At 37.6% G+C, this 26,978-nt stretch overlaps 1 protein-coding gene across 1 annotated transcript; it reads left to right on the top strand.

Annotated features, from left to right (window-relative positions):
• Positions 1 to 5,688: 5,688 nt before the first annotated feature.
• Positions 5,689 to 15,545, top strand: LOC307171399 (nuclear factor 7, brain-like; the record flags this gene model as incomplete). The annotated part of the gene is made up of 6 exons (XM_079893007.1): positions 5,689 to 6,084; positions 6,677 to 6,772; positions 6,885 to 7,115; positions 7,233 to 7,255; positions 7,337 to 7,455; positions 15,004 to 15,545. The coding sequence occupies 6 exons, from the start codon at positions 5,689 to 5,691 to the stop codon at positions 15,543 to 15,545; spliced, it is 1,407 nt and encodes a 468-aa protein (XP_079749133.1).
• Positions 15,546 to 26,978: the final 11,433 nt, after the last annotated feature.

Here is a 26,978-nt window from a genome sequence, read left to right as displayed (position 1 = left end):
GCTTAAATCCACTGTGAGGTATTTGTAGAATTGCAGTGCTTACGAATTGAAGTGTTCACGTATGGAATTGTGGAGTGATTAATGCATGCACAAGTGTGAGGAAGTTTGACATACCCTGCCGCTCCAAATCCTTCCTGGGAACATCCAGCCCTCTGGGCGTGGGGAGCGTTCTAAAATTTGACTGTGTATAGATGTGTGCAGGTGCCCATTCACCCCCATCCTGAAGAAACAGAGAAAACCCGTCACTCACGCCGCCTTGAGTTACCCGTCCTCAAAGACCGCTGCCTCCTGAGCTCCCTGGTTGTTCTGAAGACCCCGTACCTCAGGTATTTCGAGCTCCATTGCTGTATCAAAGAAACAGAGAAAACCAATCACTAATGCCGCTTTGAGTCCCCCGACCTCAAAGACCGCTGCCTCCTGAGCTCCCTGGCTGTTCTGAAGACCCCGTACCTCAGGTATTTCGAGCTCCATTGCTGTATCAAAGAAACAGAGAAAACCAGTCACTCATGCCGCTTTGAGTCCCCCGACCTCAAAGACCGCTGCCTCCTGAGCTCCCTGGTTGTTCTGAAGACCCCGTACCTCAGGTATTCCGAGCTCCATTGCTGTATCGAAGAAACAGAGCAAGCCAGTCACTCACGCCGCCTTGAGTTACCCGTCCTCAAAGACCGCTGCCTCCTGAGCTCCCTGGTTGTTCTGAAGACCCCATACCTCAGGTATTTCGAGCTCCATTGCTGTATCAAAGAAACAGAGAAAACCAGTCACTCATGCCGCTTTGAGTCCCCCGACCTCAAAGACCGCTGCCTCCTGAGCTCCCTGGCTGTTCTGAAGACCCCGTACCCCAGGTATCTTGAGCTCCACTGTTGCCCTGAAGAAACAGGGGAAACCAGTCACTCACGCTGCTCCGAGCTGTTCATCTGGAGACCTTTGTATTCTGAGTATCCTGAGCTCCGCCGCTGTCCTGCGGAAACCGAGAAAGCCAGTCGCTCACGCTGTTCTGAGTTACTCATCTGAAGACCCTTGTATCCTGAGTATTCTGAGCTCCACTGCTGGCCTGAAGAAACAGAGCGAGCCAGCTCTTCTCGCTGTTCTGGGTTACTCACCTGAAGATCCTCGTAGTCCGAGCATCCTGAACTCCATCGCTGTCCCGAAGAAACAGAGTGAGCCAGCTCCTCCCGCTGTTCTGGGTTACTCACCTGAAGATCCTCTTAGTCCGAGTACTCTGAGCTCCATCGCTGTCCTGAGGAAACAGAGAAAGCCAGTCGTCCACGCTGTTCTGAGTTACTCACCTGAAGACCCTCGTAGTTCGAACATTCTGAGCTCCATTGCTGTCCGGAGGAAACAGAGAAAGCCAGTCGTCCACATTGTTCTGAGTTACTCACCTGAAGACCCTTGTATCCTGAGTATTCTGAGCTCCACTGCTGACCTGAAGAAATAGAGCGAGCCAGCTCCTCCCGCTGCTCTGGGTTACTCACCTGAAGGTCCTCTTAGTCAGAGTATTCTGAGCTTCACCGCTGTCCCGAGGAAACAGAGAAAACCAGTTAATCACGTTGCTCTGAGCTACTCACCTGAAGATCCTCGTAGTCCGAATATTCTGAGCTCCACCGCTGTTTTGAAGAAACAGAGCAAGCCAGCTCCTCCCGCTGCTCTGGGTTACTCGTCTGAAGAAGAGAAAGAGTTTCAGTTCTCCATGCTGAAATTATTTTAAGTATGTTTTAATATCCAATAAAGTTAACTTATTCATCTTATCTCGTGTCCTGCCTTGTGGTGTTCCCTTGGTGTAGCTCCTCAGAGTGGTAGTTGGTACGGGTGGTGGGCTACTGGGTTCTACCTCCACCCCGGCCGGTGACAATTGCTTATATGGTTTTTGACCCTTGCCTGGGCTGGTTTTATGATTTACGGATTACCCATTAAACTGCTCTTGGATCTACCCCTGTTTCCGGTGTGTGGTATCGTGACATTTATAGAGACCAAACATGGTATAGGTGAGGTTACATTGACCGTTGGTTCTATCATAAAATACACAGTATCAAAGAAATAATAGAATTAAAAACACTACACAAGTCAGTAAATCATTCACACAATTTTCTAGAATGCATGTTCATTTATAGATCAGATTAATGCAGCAAAGTCTGTTTTAAAGTCTGTTTCTGTCTTCCCCATTGTCTCTGTCTCGACCATGTGACGACATTTATAATAGCAATAAAACCAGCTTATCTAATCATGGTCATGGTAACTAGGACCTTCTTGCCCTTGTTGGGGGGATGGGACCACATTGCCCAGAGTGAGTTTTAAATATTATTGGTTATACTATAACAAATACTTGTGTCTGATTTGTCTCAGTCGTTACAGAATGATTCAAATCTGGTCTAAACTGAAAATTATAACAAATAACACATTTAGAAAGTGTGAATCATCAAATACATTATATTTCTGTAAGTATTTCTCCTATATGTGAACAAGGTGCACGTGCTATTTTGCAACCATTCTCTCCCAACGTTGTAAAATTACAACAAAGACATTTTTAGCTAAAAATCTAATTTGATGCATGCATTCCACAATAATCACCAAGTATTTACAAGAACTAGACATTCTAACAATCACAAAAAAATATATATTTCTGCGGTTTTACTTCAGTGTTGAGATATCCAGTCCAATGAAACAAGGAGATGCGCTTCCAGGAAAGTTTGCAGGTTGTATTTGTTCATGGCTTAATGGCAAGACCTATATACACATCTAAACAATAGGACCCAAATGTGGTCTTTCAAAAGAAAAAGAAAAGCAATTTTGTAGATGTGTTTTCTTCTCAGTTCTCACGCATGCGTCGTGGCGCTCTCGTGAACTCACTCAGACGCCCACACAGAAGAAAATTAATAGTTGAATAAAGTCGTTATTTTTGTTTGTTTTTTTGCGCACAAAAAGTATTCTCGTCGCTTGATAAACTTAAGTTTGAGGCACTCACTTGGACTATTTTAACGATGTCTTTACTAACTTTTCTGGGCCGGCAGATGCAATTACCTAGCAACCTATGAAGGAGTGATCCAGCGCTCAGATTTAATAAAAAAATATATTAATTTGTGTTCTGAAGATGAACGAAAGTCTTGCAGGGTTGGAACAACATGAGGGTGAGTAATTACTGACAGAATCTTCATTTTTGGGTGAACTAACCCTTTAAGTTTTCCCGGGAGCTGGCATTGGTTGATCCTCAACAGGCATCAGTCTGCTGCTTCATCACAGCTTCCCCTGCGTGTTTGTCAGAGAGTTCTGTCACCCAAGGCTTTTAATAGGCTGTTCAGCAAGGAGGGGGATCTTCTCACCGCCGACGGTAAACATTGTGAGGTCACTTCTAACAGTATTGTAACCCAGTGGCAATACAGGGTTAAAATTACTTTAAAATTGCATTAAAATAGTGTAATATCTCTTTAGGAAAAAATCTGCCAAAATAGCTTAATATCCCTTTAAGAAAAAAACAGCCAAAATAGCGTAATATCCCTTAGGAAGAAATCAGCCAATCAGGAGTGATAGTTCCTCCCCTAGCTGAACATGATTGACAGGTCACGAGGCAAATTGCGTGATTCGACCATGCGCGCGAGTATGTGAGAGAAAGAGAGAAGACGAACACGATTGATGGCGACGGGAAACGAGAGGAAATTTACAGATTTAAAGTTAACAGAGTGATAAAAGTGAGTGTATTAGCAAGCTAAAGAACCAACACAGAAGACAGAATAAGGAGGAGCAACCGAGAGTTTGGAAAAACCCCGTTTTCCACCTGTATTTGTCTCGGTCAGGTCTTATGGACAGAGTGAAACTACTTGGAAGATCCTTTTCTATCGATGGTGAGCCTCCCAGTGTGATCGTGAAGAGACGCAGACCAACTCATCGAACGTTTCCCCTGGTGGTAGGAAAGTATCAGTCGCCTGAGCTGGAACCAGAGAATGTCTAATAGGAAGAGAATTGGCACTCTCTGCTTACTTCCGGTTTCTGGACTGCTGCAGTAACACGTCTCTGTCCATGCGGGGGCGCTCGCAGGCGAGTGCAGATTGAATGGAGGTCTATGGCGAAATACACCTCAAAATCCACTTTTCTCAGGATATAATTTTGTGTCTAGTAATTTGAATGTTGTATTCGAAAGGAGATGCAAAGAAATTACACATTGCTGGGTGTTAGATTTTTTAGAGTCACTTATTTGCTTTAAAAAGTCTTTTAAAATGTCAATGACGTCAGAATGCTGACGTCATTAGCAGAATGCTAGCGTGTTATGGGCAACAACAACTCAACCTGTAAGAAATCGAAAAAAAAAAAAAGTACTCGTTCATTCAACTTTCGACCTATAACCCATGATGAACTTGCAAAACTTACAATAAAATCTGAGATTTCTCAAAGGCAATCGGGTGAAAGAGACACATTTAGCCGTCTAGCCCCATAGACTCCCATTCAGTCTGCACTCGCCCGCGATCACCTCCAGTGGAATTCTAATGGAACTGCAACCAAGATCGATACAATGGGGCTAATAGGAAGTGCCAAGGCTCTGCCAAGGTAGACGGGCTCTGCTTGTACCCACTCTTTCATCCAAGTGCAAACTTCCTTTTAAAAGGAGAAACTGTCACAGAACTGGTGACACACACTTTTGACACCGAACTATTGACAGGACTGACTAATACAGAAAGTGATCACAAAACAGACTTTAACGACTACAAAAGGACAAAACCAGAGACTCAATTGTTTTAAAGGGCCCATTTTTTATTTTTCATATACATGTTATGCAATTGTGTTTCAACTGTTATTTGCAGCTTAATGTGAGTAAAAGTTACTGGTTACTACTTACCTGGTCTGATACTTCCTTTTATGGGTACAGTTTATATCACTTAGCTCCTTTCGAACCTAGCACAGTGTTAGTTCACGTTTAGAGTGTAGCATGGTTACAGTATGAACAGTAATAGTATGAATTGTATCTTATATAAAGCAATTGATGCATGAGGTCCACTATAGCGTACAGATGATTAATCCGAATTTTCTCCCAATCTAAAATCAATATTTGGAAAATTTAACTGTGATATGACTCATTAGATATTGCGCTTGATGCTACAACATTTTTATACCTGCAAGAGTCTCCTAGGATAGAAAAAAAAAATGGCTGGATATTCCAGAGCAACTTAACGTTTCTGACTGGACATTGGCCATCTTGGTTTGGAGGTGGAAAGAAAAACAGCACACAACGGTTTGCCACTTGGTTCGCAATGTATAGGATGATGCACCAGGGTCCACTGTAGAGGTTGATGTGCAGCTATGAATTAAAAACCCATACAAATGCAAGAAAATGCTTTTTGAATAGCTGTCGACTGTAGTGACCTCTATGCATGAAAGGGTTAAAGAAAAAATGTGATTACTAACTTGTAAGACTAGATTCAGCAGTTTATGCAACCGACACCTGAAGCTCCAAAAGGTCATCAGAAACTCCACCCTCTTACAAAACCTACCAGGAAGTGACTAGTCATTATTTCTACCTTTCATTTTTACTGAAAGCTAAAACGAGTTGTGAAGAACAGAGGAGGACACATTATATTAGGGTTTTTGTGTATTTCTGAATGAAACCAGATTAGATTTGGACTGTAATAGTTATTTAATCTTTAAATCAACGTTCAAAAAGTGAAAGTATATTGTAGATCGTTGGATCTTTTACAAGACAAAGAAATGGATTCAGAATCTGTGGAAGAGCTTTCTTGTCCTGTTTGCTGTGAAATCTTCAAGACTCCTGTTATTCTGTCCTGTAGTCACAGTATTTGTAAAGAGTGTCTACAACAGTTCTGGAAAATTAAGGAAACTCAGGAGTGTCCTGTCTGCAGGAGAAGATCCTCAAAAGATGATCCTCCAGTTATTCTTGCGTTAAAAAACTTGTGTGAGTCGTTCCTGGAGGAGGGAAATGAGAAACGTTCATCAGGGTCTGAGGAGATCTGCAGTTTACACAATGAGAAACTCAAACTCTTCTGTCTGGAGGACAAACAGCCTGTGTGTTTCATGTGCAGAGACTCAGAGAAACACACCAATCACACATTCAGACCCATCAGTGAAGTGCTTTCATCTTACAAGGTAAGACAAATATCTCTCATTTCATATGCTTAATACAGTGCTAAACATAGAGTGTTATTTGTGTAAACAATAGACCAGTATTTATTTTTACTCAGACTTAATCTCTGACTTTCTACTGATATAAAATTCTACACAAAACTTCGACCTTCTGATGTTCAAATCTTCTTGAATGTAACAGCATTGGCACAAAACAGAAAATAACATTTTGTCATGGGTTATTAATAATTTTTCATTAATAATATGTGATTAATAACAAGACACACCAAAAAAGTGACTGATACTAACATACTTTCTCTTTCTGTATTTGTATTTGCACAACCACACATTTACAACTGCATAGATATAATAATTAAGAATTGGACACTGAAAAAAATATTTTTTTTTTTTGGTAAAAACATGATTTATTGACGTTCATCCTTTCCAAATAATATATAATTAAAAAATATATCTCCTGTAATGTTCAGACACAAATGCTTCCATGAGAATGACCCATTCAACATATGAATAATATAACTATAAAAACATCCAAACATACAATGTTTAAACCTCTTAGAGCTGCATAAGTTTCACAGATTTTCATCTTAACCTGTAGGAGGAATTTAATACAGCACTGACGTCCTTACAAAACAAGCTCAAACAAGGAGAAGAAATGAAGAAAAAGTGTGATGAAACAATTGAACACATCAAGGTGAGGATATAAAGAGTTAAATACTCAACATTCACACACAGAGTTTATTATTGACATTAGTGGAGTGTGTGTTCATACAGCGCTGACTGAAGTGAATGTGATTTGATTTCAGTCTCAAGCTGAGCACACAGAGCGTCAGATTAAAGAAGAGTTTGAGAAGCTTCATCAGTTTCTCAGAGACGAAGAAGAAGCTACAATCACTGCACTGAGAGAGGAAGAGGAGCAGAAGAAGCAGAGGATGAAGGAGAAGCTGGAGGAGATGAACACACACATCTCAGCTCTTTCACACACAATCAGAGACATGGAGGAGATGATGAAAGACAATGATGTCTCGTTTCTAAAGGTGACAAATCAATCTGGCTTCATTCTCTGTGCATAAAACAACTTGTATAGAGAGACTCATTGACACTGAGAGTGTTTGATTAGGTATTAAAATGTTTTCAAACTCTATATTTTCCAGAACTATAAAGTCACGATGGAAAGGTGAGTGAGCTGCTCGTATCTCTTCTCTCAGTGGATCTGAACTCAAATTCACTGCAGTTCTGACTCCTGAATGTTCCTCAGAGTCCAGATCTCACAGCCGGATCCATGGATGAGTTCTGGAGCTTTGATTCATGTGTCGCGTTATCTGGGTAACCTGCCGTTCAGAGTCTGGAAGAAGATGCTGGAAACTGTCCAACACAGTGAGTCTCAGCAGATTTGACACCAGTGCAGAAGATAGTTCAGATTTAAACACACACAACATCAACATTTGATAGAAATATATTTAATAATTTCAAGTGAATCTGAACTGTATTTCAGAAAATCATCAGATCATACAGCGAACTCATAATGAAAATTCCATTCCTCATGATCTATTTTTATGTATTAGGATACAATAGTGTTTATTGAATACTGATATTAACCCTCTGAGGTCTGAGCTGTTTTCTGGGCCCTGGAGGTGTTCTGACATGCTCTGACATTTCTGGTTATTTCTGTTACTTGTGACATTTTCATGGCTAAAGTCTAATTACACTGTATTCAGCACAAACTCTGCTACAATAATATATCAGCAGCATGTATGTAAAAGTTTGTAGTTTTGAGATAATGACATTTATGCGTGGTTTGTGAACATACAAAAAAAAATTCTCACTGAAATAAGGCCATGAAACCCATACTGATTATTTCTTCACAAGACTTTTGAAAATTGTATGACGTAGCCTAGAATATTTGCTGCAAAACTATGTGAAAATCACCCTGACTGCTCATTCAGATAAGACAATATATTGATTTAAAAATTTTACGACGTGCATTAATATGTAAGCTTTTCACACCTGAGAAAGACAAAGAACCTCCCCTAACGGCCCTATTAGGAGCTATCAGGCCCTGTCATTCTGAGCAACCTTGCACAATACTGTAAATGAGGAGATTTAAAAAAGAATGGCTTTTAACCCTCTGAGGTCGACAAACGCGCGGGCGCGTTTTGCTGGATTTTCTCCACATTGTAGCACTATAAACTTAAATTAGGGGAGAGTGGGGTGAGTTGTGCCAGTTTTTACTCAAAGTGACTTTAAAGTGAGGCCATGGCAGTAATGCCTTCAACTTAAGGATGTACATGTATTTCAGGATGTTGTGCATCCCTGAGAACAATAACTTTGGATCTGAAATAAATTGTTTCAGAAATATAGCTCTTGGAAAAAAAGTGGTCTCATGGCACAACTTGCCCCTGGTGCGGGGGAAGTTGTGCCTTTGGGGGAATACATTGGGGGTAAATTGTGCCAGTGATTTCTGAAGTAAAACTGAACATTTTAATGTTATGAACCATAATGCTATATGAAAGCAAGATAAATTCAATACAAAATTAATCATTTAAGGTTTATTTAGATATTTTCACCCTGGAATACCATAGCATGCGTTTTTCCTACTATGGTCAATTGCATAGGGATTTTGTATTGAACATAACTCTGGATCGGTAACACTTTACAATAATAGTACATGAATAATCATGTACTAATTCCTGAATTAATAATTACTTTACTATGAACTAATGATGAGTTAAGACATGTATTAATGAGGTACTAACCTTAATTACGACATGAGTATCATGAATTCCTACATGAATATACCATCTTAACTACGCGTTAGTACATGCTTGTTAATTAATGTATTAATTAACATTTCGAGGTAAAGTAAATCAAACATGCTCTAGATCAGAAGAAAGATGTACTAAAAGGGCACAATGTTAAATTGTTCATAAATTTAACACCATCAATTGTCACATACATCAGTGAATGACACAAGATGTCTTGAAATATTTATATTAAACCTACTCATTGAACACACATTCCGTTTTAAGTGATTCCACTGCTGCCTTCAAGTGTAAAATACCTACTACACTAGCATATTCATTAAACAGATGCAATTTTCAAAATTAAAATCAGTGTTAGCACAGATGATGGTTATTTTCTGGATTTGTTTACTGTCTTTATATCATAATGCAGTCGGATGTTAGTCTTGTTTGCTGGCTCTTCTTTGGGGCCACTATTGCCCCTTCAAAATTTGTCCACTTTTTTCCTACCGTTCAGTTCCTTCTCCATCTAAATTCAGGCACAGCACCTCTGCTCTTCCACTTCTTTACAAACCACCGACAAGCACCAAATGATATCTGATTTAGAAGAGCTGAATATGTATAAAACATGTGTAATTGATACATTTTTGAAGATTTACTCTTGGATTTTCCAAGTAATTAATGATGAGTTAGTAATGATGTGCCCCCCCAAGTAAAGTCATGACATTATGATACATTAACAAGTCATGAATTCATGTTACTTTCCAAGTAATTAATGATGAGTTAGTAATAATGTGCCCCGCCATGAAGTAAAAGTAACATGAATTCATGACTTGTTAATGTATCATAATGTCATGACTTTACTTGGGGGGGCACATCATTACTAACTCATCATTAATTACTTGGAAAGTAACATGAATTCATGATTTGTTAATGTATCATGTAATTTCTTGTCTTGGCCCTCCAAGAGTAAATCTTCAAAAATGTATCAATTACACATGTTTTATACATATTCAGCTCTTCTAAATCAGATATCATTTGGTGCTTGTCGGTGGTTTGTAAAGAAGTGGAAGAGCAGAGGTGCTGTGCCTGAATTTAGATGGAGAAGGAACTGAACGGTAGGAAAAAAGTGGACAAATTTTGAAGGGGCAATAGTGGCCCCAAAGAAGAGCCAGCAAACAAGACTAACATCCGACTGCATTATGATATAAAGACAGTAAACAAATCCAGAAAATAACCATCATCTGTGCTAACACTGATTTTAATTTTGAAAATTGCATCTGTTTAATGAATATGCTAGTGTAGTAGGTATTTTACACTTGAAGGCAGCAGTGGAATCACTTAAAACGGAATGTGTGTTCAATGAGTAGGTTTAATATAAATATTTCAAGACATCTTGTGTCATTCACTGATGTATGTGACAATTGATGGTGTTAAATTTATGAACAATTTAACATTGTGCCCTTTTAGTACATCTTTCTTCTGATCTAGAGCATGTTTGATTTACTTTACCTCGAAATGTTAATTAATACATTAATTAACAAGCATGTACTAACGCGTAGTTAAGATGGTATATTCATGTAGGAATTCATGATACTCATGTCGTAATTAAGGTTAGTACCTCATTAATACATGTCTTAACTCATCATTAGTTCATAGTAAAGTAATTATTAATTCAGGTATTAGTACATGATTATTCATGTACTATTATTGTAAAGTGTTACCCTCTGGATCACAGTGTCATAGAGACAAGGGGGCGGGCTCATTTTTCTCAGACGACCAATCAGTCTCTCAGGATCATTGTGAAGCTATCAAACTATGCCCTAGCAACCATTTAGAGCACCATAGCAACACAATATATGATATTTGTGAATCATTTCAGGCAAAAAGGCTTTGGCAATAGATGCCTGTTGACATAGCGCTGTCTGTCAATTATATAACATATAAGAATAAAGTGACTAGGCTAATTTCTAAACATCCTGACATAGGCCACTTAAAAACGGAATAAAACTTCTTTTTAATAACATAGAGCAAACTCAAAACTGAAATCAGTGTTAGCTAAATTAAACAAATAACAGGCAGGCCCAAGTAAAACACTGATGAGGCATGCCCATCTCCTCACTTCTCAAGATTATCCCCTGTGAGTATGTAGGTCTAGGTGGTCTGGATCTGGCACAACTTACCCCAGGCCCTTTGGCACAAATCACCCCAGACCCACAGGTTTGAAAAACTAGCATGATCCAGCAGTTAAGAGCTAACATCATGCTAACTGTATAGACTCATTGTGTAGCCTACTAAAGCACTAAAACATGTGTGAAATGTTTTCAAACTTGTCTATAATTGTTCAGACACTACAATTAAAAAACCTTAATCATAGAAAATTTACTTTGAAAGGGAAAAAACAGTTTTTTGCACTAAAATATGCTTAACTCTCATGCCATGTGTCTCCAGTCTTTGGAGGACGAGTAAAAGTGATTGCTTTTCAAAATGATGTGGACACATGACCAATTTCTTCTATGGTTTTCCAGAAAAAAGGGTGGAACTACTTCCCCCCTGGCACAAATCACCCCACTCTCCCCTACTCAGTCATTTATAGTCATACAGAAAAAAGAAATATAAAAAAAGAATCTGTGATATTTCTCCTTTTGTATGTGTCCACTTACAATCAAACCAAAACATTGTGCTTTTGTAAAATAAAGAAAATAAACAGGGTGTGCGTTCTGCCTCTCCGTCGCGGTGAACTTTTTTTTCTTGAGCACGTCTATAAACTGAAACAAAACTCAGCGAATACTTGTCACACATTTATGAGCCATACACCTTTATAAACATTTAAGTGTGTACTTTTAAATGATCGGATTCAAAACAAAAACAAATATTCTCTGTTTAAGTAATTTGTATAAAACCAACAAGATGTCCAGCTTCTCAAACGCTTCCTCATTACAGTTAATTTGGCCACGCCCACTCGCACAAAAGATATTCACATGCAAATCTCCACATGGAACGCGATCGCCCTCATTACCTCAACAACAAAACACTTCACTTCACTTTTCGTCGAGTTTGAAAGACGTGCCTGAGCTTACATTGGATTTAGGCTACCTCAGAAGAAGAAGAACGCGATTTGAAGACAAGAAAGATGTAAGGTAAGAAATTCTTACATATTAGTTTGTTATTGTTGCATAAATGTCACGTTGCAGTTGAACTGTTGCTAGATATATGGGGAATATTATAATATTTAGACCCGTGTTTACTGTTACTGTGTTTGTGGATATCTGCTCAAACGTAGATATGTATATGGTAACCATAATGTTTTATATTTGAGCGCGATCGCGTTTGAATGTATCATATTTTTGATAGCGATCGCGTTTGAATGTATCATATTTTCCTGCGTGATCGCGTTTGAATGTACACATCATATTTTGGATGAAAGCAAAACGCACCAAATGGCTGCATGTTTTTATTATTATCTCATTTCATATCATCATAACGGATGGAAACATTTGAAGTAACATGATAATCAATATATTTTTCTCTAGCTTAGTTGTTACGGAAATCTTTTTGAAAATATATATAGGCTGCTATATTGTTATTATTTTATGCAGCACTGCGCATAGCCTATACCTACAAGGCACAACAAATGGTGTTCATTATATAATATATTGTTGGAAACATTTGTGTGAGTGTGTGTGTGTGTATTCTGTGAATTTTAAAAAGCAATTTTAACAAGAAAAATCTAAAATGTATTCCCAAAATCGTGCAGGCCTTTCTCTTGATATCAGTATGTTCACTTTTTTTTTTTTTTTTTTTTCAGGGCCTAGATGTCACTGAGTCCTGCTGACTTCAACGTTCACAGTACATGTCTCTGTACATGAACATGGTACTTTTTTGTTGTGTATCTTTGGATTATGTTGTGTTGTAAATAAATCCAAACAATTTTAAAAGCCATTCTTTTTTAAATCTCCTCATTCTTTGTGCAAGGGTGGTCAGAAGGATGGGCCCTGATAAGCTCCTAATAGGGCCATTAGGGAGATTCTTTGTCTTTCTCAGGTGTGGAAAGCTTTCATATTAATGAGATGATCCGCCCCTTCGCATATTGCTTTATCACACAAAACACGTCGTAAAATTTTTAAAGCAATATATTGTCTTCTCTGAATGAGCAGTCAGGGTGATTCTCACATAGTTTTAGAGCAAATATTCTAGGCTACGTCATACAATTTTCAAAAGACTTGTGAAGAAATAATCAGTATGGGTTTCATGGCCTTATTTCAGTGAGAATTAATTTTTGTATTTTCACAAACCACGCATAAATGTCATTATCTCAAAACTACAAACTTTTACATACATGCTGCTGATATATTATTGTAGCAGAGTTTGTGCTGAATACAGTGTAATCAGACTTTAGCCATGAAAATGTCACAAGTAACAGAAATAACCACAAATGTCAGAGCATGTCAGAACACCTCCAGGGCCCAGGAAACAGCTCAGACCTCAGAGGGTTAAATTGTTTGGAATTATTTACAACACAACATAATCCAAAGATACACAACAAATGCCAAAAAAGCACTTCAAAGACAGAGACCTTTGTGCCATTCCTAAAAACATTGTACATACCTTTCATTTCCAAGATTTTCACTTTACCATGTTCACGTACAGAGACTCATGTGAATGTTGAAGTCCTCAGTGGCATCTGGGCCCTGAAAAAAAAAAGTGCACATACTGATATCAAGAGAAAGGCCTGCACGATTTTGGAAATAAATATTAGATTTTTCTGGTTAAAATAGCTTTTTAAAATTCCTTAAAATTCACAGAATACACACACACACACACACACACACACACACACAAATGTTTCCAACAATATATAATATAATGAACACCAGGTTTGTTGTGCCTTGTAGGCATAAGGTATATGCCAGTGCCGGATAAAATAATAATAACAATAAATAACCTATAGCAGTATAAATCTTCCAAAAGATTTCAGTAACAACTAAGCTAGAGAAAAATATATTGATTATCATGTTACTTCAAATGTTTCCATCCGTTATGATGATATGAAATGAGATAATAATAAAAACATGAAGCCGCTTGGTGCGTTTTGCTTTCATCCAAAATATGATACAGTACATTCAAACGAGATCGCTATCCAAAATATGATACATTCAAACGCGATCGCGCTGCAAAATATTATACATTCAAACGCGATCGCTATCCAAAATATGATACATTCAAACGCGATCGCGCTCAAATATAAAACATTATGGTTACCATATACATATCTACGTTTGAGCAGATATCCACAAACACAGTAACAGTAAACACGGGTCTAAATATTATAATATTCCCCATATATCTAGCAACAGTTCAACTGCAACGTGACATTTATGCAACAATAACAAACTAATATGTAAGAATTTCTTACCTTACATCTTTCTTGTCTTCAAATCGCGTTCTTCTTCTTCTGAGGTAGCCTAAATCCAGTGTAAGCTCAGGCACGTCTTTCAAACTCGACGAAAAGTGAAGTGAAGTGTTTTGTTGTTGAGGTAATGAGGGCGATCGCGTTCCATGTGGAGATTTGCATGTGAATATCTTTTGTGCGAGTGGGCGTGGCCAAATTAACTGTAATGAGCAAGCGTTTGAGAAGCTGGACATCTTGTTGGTTTTATACAAATTACTTAAACAGAGAATATTTGTTTTCGTTTTGAATCCGATCATTTAAAAGTACACACTTAAATGTTTATAAAGGTATAGAGTATTCGCTGAGTTTTGTTTCAGTTTATAGACGTGCTCAAGAAAAAAAAGTTCACCGCGACGGAGAGGCAGAACGCACACCCTGTTTATTTTCTTTATTTTACAAAAGCACAATGTTTTGATTTGATTGTAAGTGGACACATACAAAAGGAGAAATATCACAGATTCTTTTTTTTATATTTATTTTTTCTGTATGACCATAAATGACGGAGTAATTTAAGTTTATAGTGCTACAATGTGGAGAAAATCCAGTAAAACGCGCCCGCGTGTTTGTCGACCTCAGAGGGTTAAACCTGAAGCCTCAATCCCTTCTGACAGTAACTGAGAGACCACTGTTATCATTTATGATTTCTTTCAACAAAGTCTTTATATGTGTTTTACATTTACATTTCTAATACATCATATTTCATCCTGTAATCTGATGTTATTCTCTTTGCAGCTCCGTTGACTCTGGATCCAAACACAGCACATCCTTGTCTCACACTCTCTGCTGATCTGACCAGTGTGTTTAACAGTGATGTATATGAAACACTTCCTGATAATCCAGAGAGGTTTGACGGGTGTACATGTGTCCTGGGATCTGAGGGCTTTAACTCAGGAACACACTGCTGGGATGTGGAGGTTGGAGACAGTACATCCTGGAGTCTTGGAATAACCACAGCATCAAACCAAAGGAAGGGACGCGTTTTCTTTAAGTCTAATGTCTGGCGTGTGGATCACTGGAACAGCAAATACAGCTCAGAATCCCCAGAGCAACGCTTCACTGTCTTTACTGTTAAACAAAAGTTTCAGCGTGTGAGAGTTCAGCTGGACTATGACAGAGGAACAGTGTCATTCTCTGATCCTGTAACTAACACACATTTACTCACATTCACATCCACCTTCAACGACACAGTCTTTCCATTCTTATTTAATCACTGCACAACTCCTCTGAGGATCTTACCAGTTAAACTGTTTATTACAGCAGAAAATCACAGTTAAATCTGATTCTGCTTCTAGACTAATTCAGTTTTGCAAATTATGCTTCAATAACAACACTGTAATAAAAGGGTCTCATTGATCAATCACACTTAAATGTAAAATTTTGAGCCGACTTAACCCTTGTGCATCCTTAAGGACATTTTTGTCTTTTTTCAATCATTTTTCTTGTGTTAATGCCAATTTCATCCATTTTTGGCACAAGTGTTTACTTTTATTGGAATTTTCTTATTTCACCCTAATCTTTTTTCTTTCATGAATCAATTTTACACTAGTAACACAAAATATTTACACTCAGGACCTTAAGGACAAAAATGTCCCCATTGAAAACTACATTTCGTTTTTTATCCCAGGCCATTTAACAAACAAACATTTAACATTTTTATTCTGTTTGTAAAGATACATTTTCTCTAGCCTGGGTGCCAGCCCGAACCCCGCCCACAACATTTTTTGGTCAGGAAGTTCATTGAGGAGTGATTATGCTCGGCTCCCAGAAGGCCGAGCCAATCAAATTGCCAGGGCAGGCTTTAATCGATGATGGACAGAATTGAGATTTCACAGGTTCACACTTACAAATAAGTCAGATAGAATAAATGCGTATATGAGATTTAACGAGTTCACACAAATAAGTCAGATAGAATAAATGCGTATATGACGTGCTGTCCGAGGAGAGGGCTGTGGGCTCGGTAGCCATACTCCCCCCGTGTTCCTGGTTGTGAGAGAACAAGCCAAGACAAGAGTGAGGATTTGGGGTGGTGGAGGGATGCTGAAAAACTGTCAAGGAGTGTTAGGTAAGTTGACAGAGTGATTAATATACTTCCTCATGCTGATAGATAGGGTAACGTTAGACATGGTATTGTTTGATGACAAGTTGATATTGGATTGATTATTTGTACGTGCTCCTCCCGAACTTTGCTTATGAAACATCATGTGTAGATTCCGCCATCGCGTCTGTTATAGAAGATATCCACAGCGCATTCATTTTAAAAGAGGAACAGAGAGCCGCAACATTTTGTTGGTTGAAAATATGAATGAAGAACATGCGTCATTTACTCCGTTGCTCTGATTGGTTGTAGGTCTATCCAATTGAGTGCAGAGTTTTTTTTTTTCCTGGTTCGGTTGAGACACGCTCCATAATCAAAGCCCTATGAAGCAGTATCAGACTCACATTCTGACTAGAATATGAGAATGACGAAGTCAGGCTACATTTTCTCAGGTTTGGCCTATAAAGCAAATACGGAACAGACACCGGTTCAGGAACAGACACCGGTTCAGGAACAGACACCAGTTCAGGAACAGGCATGGTGGCGGCCATCTCTGCTGAGGACTCAGGTTCAGGCGTGGTGGCGGCCATCTCTGCTGAGGACTCAGGTTCAGGCGTGGCGGCGGCCATCTCTGCTGAGGTCTCAGGTTCAGGCGTGGCAGCGGCCATCTCTGCTGAGGGCTCAGGTTCAGGCGTGGCGGCCATCTCTTCTGAGGGCTAAGGCAACGTGGGGGCGGCTATTTTGTCCGGAGACACTGGCTCGGGGGTGGCCATCTTGTCCGGAGACACTGGCTCGGGGCGGCCATCTTGTCCGGAGACACTGGCTCGGCGGACGCCATCTTGTCCGGAGACACTGGATTTTGTGATCGGCAGACTTGACGTGAACAGTCTCTGGATCGGCAGACGTGACGTGAACAGTCTCTGGATCGGCAGACGTGACGGGAACAGTCTCTGGATCGGCAGACATGACGTGAACAGTCTCTGGATCGGCAGACGTGACGTGAACAGTCTCTGGATCGGCAGACGTGACGTGAACAGTCTCTGGATCGGCAGGGCTGACGTGAAGCTCAGGCTCGGCGGGATGAGACCCCGGACGGGCGGTCTCGGCGGGATGAGACCCTGGGTTGTGCTTGGTAGCGGCCCTTCTAGCCGATCGCACTGACGCCAGCGGTGGGTCTGTCATGCTGGATAGTAATCTCGGACGTCCAGAGTCCGATCTGGTGGCCGGTCTGAGGACTGGCGTGACGTGAGGACTGGCGTGATGTGAGGAAACTCAAGTTCAGCGGGACTGACGTGAAGCTCAGGCTCAGAGGATACTATGGGCTTGCGGGGCTCCTCATCCGCAAAGCCTACAGTGAACGACGAGCCGCTCCACATCAGGGCAAAGTCAATATACTCCACCAGAGTGTTACGAGGGGTATTGGCTGGCATGAGCTGGTAAAGTGATTCATTGAGTCCATAGCGGAACATGTCCTTTAACACAGCATCATTGAAATCCTCCCCATGGCAAAGCTCACAGAATTCCTTCATGTAATCCTCGACTGGACGGTTTCCCTGGCTGAGGCGGAAGAGGCGGATTGCTGGGTCCATGATGTGGTCTAGTATTCTGTAACGTAATCAAACCACTGGAGGCAAGCTGGTGAGGACCCAAACGCAAACTTTACTTTTCAAAACATAAACAAACATAAAACAAAGGCATGGCAAGGCATGAGACAAGAACAACGGCAGGAAATAGTCAACACGTTGATTATACCAGTGCTGGCATTTAATGGGGAAAGTTTAGTACTGAACCCAAACTAAATCTCACTGAAAGCTTTTTTTTATTATTATTATTTAAAACACAACTTGTTTAGATTCATGGCTTTTATTTGGTAGCAATTTTTGAGTTTAACATGTTTTATTAAATATATGCTACATTTTATATATAAAAAAAATTATAAATCATTTTAATAAATTTAAACCTCTAACTCTTTCTTTTTTCACTTTTGTAACTTTTTTTCAACAATATAATCTTCCAAGAGTCTTCTTCTTCTTGAGGGTCTTCAGAATTAAATTTGTGCTCCGAAGCTTCAAATTTTTATGACAGTTTATTTTTTGACATGGACATTTTTGTCCTCTAAAGACCTCAGAGTAACTTTATACATTGACACATAAGGGTTAAAAATCTGATTTCTGATTTCATTCATAAGTCATAATAATGAAAGTATGTTTAAATCCACGTTTACAATATGCAAGACAACATAAAGTGTCGACACATTTTAGTCATAGACCCTTTTCAGATTTCCGGGTTTCTCAGAAGCAGAAGTCGTCATATTTGGGGAAACTTCTATAGCGGTGAATGAGAGACTACATTAAATATATTTTTGTGTGTTTCCATTTGTTCAAATGGCAAAAGAAAAACTCCACAATAGAGTTTTCACAACTTTCAAAAAGAGGTAAAAAATAGAGAGGGATTTATAACAGCAGTCAGAAGAGAGAAAGATGTCAGTTTATCTGTCACTCGCACACTGTATTAGAAAACCCTCACAGCCGTAACTCTTTTTTTTTTTTTTTTTTTTTTTTTTTTTTTTTTTTTTTGATGCAAAGGTAATATAATACAATGTATAGTGTTATGAATGTACATAATTTGTTTTTAATTGAAATATAAAAAAACTTAGCAGGATTTACTCTGTTGATGTCCGTTAAAACAATTTAGAGTCAATTGGATAAATTATTTATTTTACAGAAATCACTGTGAAAAGGGTTCTTCTTCTTGCCAGTGAAATCCTCATGTTCATATGAATATTATCCTATTACTTGAGCTCTGAAAATTATGAAATCACTGTGAGGCAAGCAGCTGTTTATATATTCATACAAAATGATTGACAGAATAACAAGACTAGATGCTTTCAAACCGTTATTTAGAACATTTTCAAATTTTTTATATTTTTATTTTAGGGTATAAGTTGGTTACAGTGTGACAGATTTTCATCATTCAAAAATGGGATGCACAAAACTGTCTTATGTAGCAGGCATTGAAAAAAATATAAAATTATGATTAAAAGCATTATAATACTAACATAATTTTAAAAAAGCACCATACCAGATAAATGATGCACTTCAATGGATAATAAAGGGGTCCTTGATTATGATTTCACTTTTTTAACTTTAGTTAGTGTGTAATGTTGCTGTTTGAGCATAAACAACATCTGCAATGTTACGACGCTCAAAGTTCAAAGCAAAGGGAGATATTTCCTTTTACAGAAATCACTTTTTAAACAACAAACGGCAATGACACTGTTGTCTTTTTAGATCTGCTTTACAGCAGAATTGATTTCTGTTTGCATCATTGATCATTATTTTCCTGTTTATCACTGTAAAGCTGCTTTGAAACAATCTGTATTGTATAAAGCGTGGTAAATAAAGTCGAAATGAAAAAGGAAATAGTGACAGATCTTTTCTTACGTAGTGTTACCAAGTGTAATAGATAATCAGAAAAGAAATAGTGCAGGACTATTATACAATGACTATGTATAAAAAAATGTGTACATGAATGAATCGTTCACAATAAGATCTGCACTTCTTCAAAATAAATTTAATTTCATTCCAAATGCTTGGAAATTTCACTTTCATTTTTTATTTTTATATGCATTGGTAACAATAATCTCGTGTCAATTTAATTTTACAGAAATAAAAGTAAAATACAGTCGTTAATCAACTTGTGAGAAAATAAATCAACACATGAAGAGAAACTTTAAACCATCTGATATGACCATCAGTAAAATAGATTTGAAATAGTTTTGAGAAATCACACCAGTCTCTAGACCAGTGCTGCCAACTTTTGAGTTCAGCTTGGAGTGAGAATTATAGTAACACAAATTTCACAAATAGATTTGATTCGATAAGCTTGCGGTTTGATTTCAATCTGGATTTCGATTAGATTCAATGTTGATTCATTTTGAAATACTGTATATCAGGTACAGTGTGTTATTTTGTTTCTCAAGGAAAAACATCTGTCTAAACTAATGCTGTGAACAATAGCCTACAGGGAACCATGTCAGCCGTACATTATTATAAAAAGGTAAAGGCACAGTATGTAATTTTGACCATATTCAAAGCAATAACACAGGCTAGTGTGGAATCATGGGAGTTGTCGTCTTCACCTCCACTGCCAATGGGAATCAATCTGACGGGACTCAAATCATGTTCATGGATGAGGTAATGAAATATAGTTTTATAACCATTACGTTTGATACATTTTATTTTATTCTAACGAATTAGCCGCAAGTAACGTAATGTTTAAAGGGTCATGAAACCCTAAAACCAAATTTTCTGAGATTTTAACAGAGGTATGTGTGTTGAACACCATTGAAGACAATGTTACCATCTGTTAGATTTAATAGTAGGGGAAAATGGTTAAATCTTCACCGTGTCCACATCACAGCACTGTAGTACTTTGATGACTCATCGGTGTCTCATAATTATTCATGACTGAGTTTTCTTATCCAATGAGAAGACACTTGCTCTTAATTATTCATGACACCACGACGTGGAACTATCCAATGACAGACATGTCAAACTATGATATTGCGTAGTAGATGAGAAAGGCAATGATGGGACGCGCGCTTGTTTTCGTGGTGCAAAAATTCCAGTGCATCTTTCCCAGCGATGCTGCCAGGGCTAGACTCTGACCATCAACCACGGACACATCTAAACTATGTGTGTGTAGCAGGAGAATGGTGGACTTCGGCCTTGTAAATTACACCAATGCAGGTTTCGTCTTGCGAGTGATGCGGTCCCGAGGACTTTTCTATCGCTTCAGAGGTGGGTGTGTGTCTAAAATGTAGCCCTGGCCGTTTTACTTTCCTTTTGTTAATCACTAATAATCACTCGTTATTAAAATTTAGATATTTCGATAATACCTCAATTGTATGGAACGTATGCTTAATTTGTGCAAATTTCTATGTCACTGTCCATCTTTATTATGTGAGTTTAGGGGGCGCGTAGATCTAGGCTACTGAACGTTTTTTTTAAGCGGAAAATGTATTATTTTCAAACATATGCATTATAGCGTGTATATAAACAAATATATATTTTATAATGACATAATTATATATATACATGTAAATTTATATGTTCTAAATACAATTATAATTACTGTAGGCTAATATATGTAGCAGGGCATTCAGTTACTTTTGAAAGGACAAAAATAAGGTGTCAGTGTATTTCATTAGACTTTAACTTTGCCAGCTATAAAGAAAATCTAGCATTTCCTCAAGTTTTACCACTGATTTTTAGTGACAGTCGATATGCATGGTCCACTGGCGATGACAGTTTCCCCCCTCCCCTCTCCCCTGCCGTGCCATACCACACCCACTCCTCTCCCTTCTTCTCACACCAACCACACCCAATTAAGTTGCATTTTTCAAAAAGATTGTGAGCTACACTGTAAAAAATAATTCTGTGGCTTAGTAAATATGACAGAAATTTTTAACTTTATTAACTTAATAAAATCTCTGAATATCGTTTACTTGATTGTTTGAGTTAAACATACCAAAATAATTGAGTAAAAATCCAACAGTTAATTTCATCAAAAATTTACAGATATATTTAAGTTTTTTTCAATAAAATGATTTAGTATTTGACTAACCAATTATTTCTATACAATATACTTAATATATTTGTGAAATTTCTATCAAAATATTTGAGAATGATGAATTAAACTGATCTGTTTCAACAAACAAAAATATTACTTAATTCAAATCAATATTATTAATATATTTAACACACTCTTATGAAATTGAGTAAGTTTACTCAATTAAAACAATTCACCCCCACCCTCTGACGTGACGACAACTCGACGGTTGGTTGAGTGAGCGCGCGCTGTTTGAACTCTCCAGTCTCCAGAACAACAGTTCTCTTCTCAGCGTCACAGAATTGGTGCATTTCCTCTGTGAAATTCAGGTTTGTGTATGTTTTATTTTATCTATAAAATCATTACTGTGCTTTAAATCATTTTATTTAATGCAAAACAGCATACAGAGGCGTACTCAATTTTATTTGTTAATGTACCAGATGAAGTTACTCAGATTTACTTATTTTTTTTAGTTGCATTTACTCAATTCATACAGTATATTTAATTGATTTCACAGCTTTAAAATGTACTCATTTTTTTTAGTGTAAAAATGTTTAACCAAATTTTTTTTTGTAAATAATAGTTACATTTTTTACAGTGTAGACTTGAGCTGAAAGAGGGGGGTTTCATGACCCTTTAATGCTAAATCACTCACTTTATTTGTCGAATTAAATGGTAACACAGCACAGTTGTACATGTTCAAAATAATAACAATAATAATACAGTAATATAATATACTTCATAGCGGAAATTCATTACTATTCATTTAGATTATCTTTACTTTATTATTACTTGTTCAGTAAATATATACATGCATGTTACTTGTGGTAAATGAAGAAAACAAGACTTTTAAACAATAAGACTAACTGTTCAAGGAACACATCTTGGAGCGCTGCTTGTTTGAAGGACCTTGTTAAGTAATACAAGAAGGTGCTCATGGGTTTCAAACTGGTATTTATAGAAAAAAAAGATCCAAGGCACTTCTTCTGGTTCAATAAAGTTAAAAAGCCTTTATTCAAACCATGGCTCACACTAGAAACATTAAAAAATAACTAAACCAGCACACTGATGCATTTCAGCCAGAGTGTGTCAGGTATAAATGAGTCACAGGTGTGGATGTAATTAGTTACTCAGTAGAAACGGGAGAAACCAAAGAGACCATTACAGGGGGATCTAATCATTGACAAAGTATAATCTTATCACATACACACTTCATAGTAAAAAAAAAATCGGTAACACTTTATTTTACGGTGCCCTTGATACAGAGTAATTACTCAATTAGGTACTTAGTAATAGACGTTGTAATAACATGTAACAAAATGTACTTAACATGTAACTAAGTTATGGAACAGCCTGTACTTACAGATTGTAATTACACACATGTAATAGGCAGCTACTGTTACACATGTGTAACAAGCCGAGTTGGATAAGGTTTATAGATACACATGAAGTACACTTAAGTACATTCTTGATACACTTTATTTTACGTAGCTTATACCTGTGTAATATTGTGTAATTACAATGTAATTAGGAAACTACTGCATGCATTTAAGCTGTGAACTAGTAAGTTAAATCAAACTAAGGCAGAGATGGATAAGGTATGTATACACAAAGTACACTTAAGTACATTCTTGATACACTTTATTTTACGTAGCTCATCCCTGTGTAATATTATGTAATTACAATGTAATTAGGAAACTACTGTATGCATTTAAGCTGTGAACTAGTGAGTAAAATCAAACTAAGGCAGAGATGGATAAGGTATGTATACACAAAGTACACTTAAGTACATTCTTGATGCACTTTATTTTACGTAGCTTATACCTGTGTAATTGCAATGTAATTAAGAAGCTACTGCATGCATTTAAGCTGTGAACTAGTGAGTTAAATCAAAGTAAGGCAGAGATGGATAAGGTATGTATTCACAAAGTACACTTAAGTACATTCTTGATACACTTTATTTTACGTAGCTTATACCTGTGTAATATTTTGTAATTGCAATGTAATTAGCAAGCTAATGCATGTATTTAAGCTATGAACTAGTGGGTTAATTCAGATGGATAACATATGTAGATACACAGGAAGTGCACTAAGTACAATCTTGATGCACTTTATTTTATGTTACATACAAGTAATGCTACAGAACATACACATTTACCATGTGTAACTGCAGACCTTATAGCCTAACATATTTAAGTACTTGTTGTTACACTGTGTTATACTAAGTACTTTCTTACATAATTACAGTGTACCAAGTCCGTAACACGTATGTAACAGACTCGGCTTGTTACACATGTGTAACAGTAGCTGCCTATTACATGTGCGTAATTACAATCTGTAAGTACAGGCTGTTCCATAACTTAGTTACATGTTAAGTACATTTTGTTACATGTTATTACAAAGTCTATTGCTAAGTAATTAATTAAGTAATGTGCTCCTACTGTAGTCACATTCAAATCCAGACTCAAAACACTTCTGTTTAGCTATGCATTTACTGAATGAGCAGAGCACTGTGCCACTGTTCGTCCGACTGTTTGTACTGTATTTTATTTTATTTTTCTAAACTGTTTTAATTATTCTTATTTCTTTTATTATTTTAATTTATTCTTTGTAAAGCACTTTGAATTGCCATTGTGTATGAAATGTGCTATATAAATAAACTTGCCTTGCCTTGCCTTGCCTTGCCTTGCCTTGCCTAATTACTCTGTATCAAGGGCACCGTAAAATAAAGTGTTACCAAAAAATCATAATAATACTAACAATACCGTATTTTCCGGACTATAAGTCGCACTTTTTTTCATAGTTTGGCTGGTCCTGCGACTTATAGTCAGGTGCGACTTATATATCAAAATTAATTCAGACTGAGATGAACCAAGAGAAAACATTACCGTCTACAGCCGCGAGGGGGCGCTCTAGTTGGCGGAGTTGTTCAGAAGCGACACGGATGATGAAGAAAATGATGAGGAATGAGATCGGGGGAGCTTGGTGAACTTGAATACTGGTAACTTGCTTGTTGGACTCGCTGGCTTATGTTAATTTAGCTTATTCAGCCTCCCAGATATTTGTTCTTTATGCTATTGTGTAGCTGAATAGCGTGTGCGGTGCATATGCTGTGCAGGAGCAGCACGCGCTAAAGTGCTTTCACATAAGCTGCGTTTGCAGTGCGTAACTGACCCGCGGCTGTAACCCCAAACACATTGTATTTCAAATCCAGAAGTTATCAGCAAATTTTATTTAAAAAAAAAGAAAAAGTTTTTTGTCAGCATTGCGATTCTCTTTATACGTATACTCTTTAATCGACGTATTCACGTTTAAACACAATTTAAACAAACTATTATTCAATGCATTACTTCTATATAATTATATATTAAGTTGCTCAAGCAAGTGGTAAAATATTTAACCATGCACTTATATTAAAATCGCATACATTTTAAATTAAAACTTAAAATTGACAAAAACAGCAGACTCATACCCTTTCTTTTGCATAATTTAAATCTTTATACAATAAATCTTGCATGTCACAAATAACTTGTTTTTCCACCTCCACGAATGAGACGAGTGTTGTTCATTATGTCGCCTTGTTGAAGTAAATTGTAGTTTTACTTGATTTACCAACGCTTGAAGTAAAAAGATGACTGTGAAAAATAGTAGGCTAGTATTTAATTAAATGCATTTAATGATGAAATTACTACATTTTCATGTCAATCTGGTCAATCTGTATTCATTTTGACCACAAACCGTGTGCTGTCACTTTAATTCAGCGCGTGCAGCACAGCAAAAATAGACTCGGTGCGGAAACGATCGCTGCACTGCTGTATACGCACCGCACCTGGAACGGATCGACGGACTGCAACCGCGTGCATTGTGAAAGCTCTGACCTGTTAACAAAGGTACGGAAAAATATACGCACTACAAACGGAGTATGTGTGAAACGGGCGTTAATGTGTTACGTTAACATACTGGACATTCAGCCTGTTGTTCTGTGTGCTACTGTGTAGTTGAATAACTTGCCTTTCCTGATTAAATGTCTGTTCTTGGTCTTGGATTTTGTGAAATAAATTTCTAAATAAATGCGACTTATAGTCCAGTGCGACTTATATATGTTTTTTTTCACTTCATGAGGCATTTTTTGACTGATGCGACTTATACTCCGGAGCGACTTATAGTCCGAAAAATACGGTAATTATAATTATAATAATTTTACAAGAATGGAGTTAAATCAAATTTTGCATTCAACCCAGGAAAAATGGTAGCTTTTAACTAAAAAATCCAAAAGGCTTCCCTTTGTAAAAGTCTTTCTAATCTATCACTCTAATACAGTGTTCTTCAACCCTGCTCCTGAAGGACCCTCAACACTGCACGTTTTCTTTGTCTCCCTAATCAAACACACCTGATTCAATTCATCAGCTCATTATCACATGGGCAAAGAATCAAACACACCTGATTCAATTCATCAGCTCATTATCACATGGGCAAAGAACAAAGAAAACGTGCAGTATTGGGGGTCCTTCAGGAGCAGGGTTGAAGAACACTGCTCTAATAGATTCAGTTACAGTTTCCAAACAAATAATTTTTAAGAATATGAATTAGGGTTGTTCCGATTCCAATACTTTCAAAAATTCTGGCATTGTTATCGGTGAGTTCTTAAACCCATGTACCGATACAATAAAGCGTAACTCTCACCAAAAATGCAACCTAGGGTCTTTTTGTTAATCTACCCGAGGCAAGCTTTCATTTAAAAGCATGATTAGAATGGAAACGCCACTTTTAAGTTTGACCGTATTTTCGTTTTCGGTCAAATTGCCTTTTGAATGGGAGTGCTTGGGGCACGATTATGACAGCATCAAAATCACTATTTTTAAAACACTAAGTAGGCTCGACACAACATGAAACTTTGCTCGAAGTTTCACAAGGGGCTCTACACATGAACTCGAGCATTGAGAACACAGAGTTTACTAAAAAGAAAGATTTTGAACAACTCATTCGGACTTTCAACAACTCAGCTGTGTCCGCCGGCATTTTGTCAGTCAAAAATAGTCGATCTCCGAATGCGAATGAA

This window comes from Squalius cephalus (assembly GCF_949319135.1).
Source record: "Squalius cephalus genome assembly, chromosome: 14".
Classification (NCBI taxonomy): domain Eukaryota; kingdom Metazoa; phylum Chordata; class Actinopteri; order Cypriniformes; family Leuciscidae; genus Squalius; species Squalius cephalus.
The sequence above is the reverse complement of the archived record's forward strand: the minus strand, read 5'-3'. Positions and strand labels throughout refer to the sequence as shown.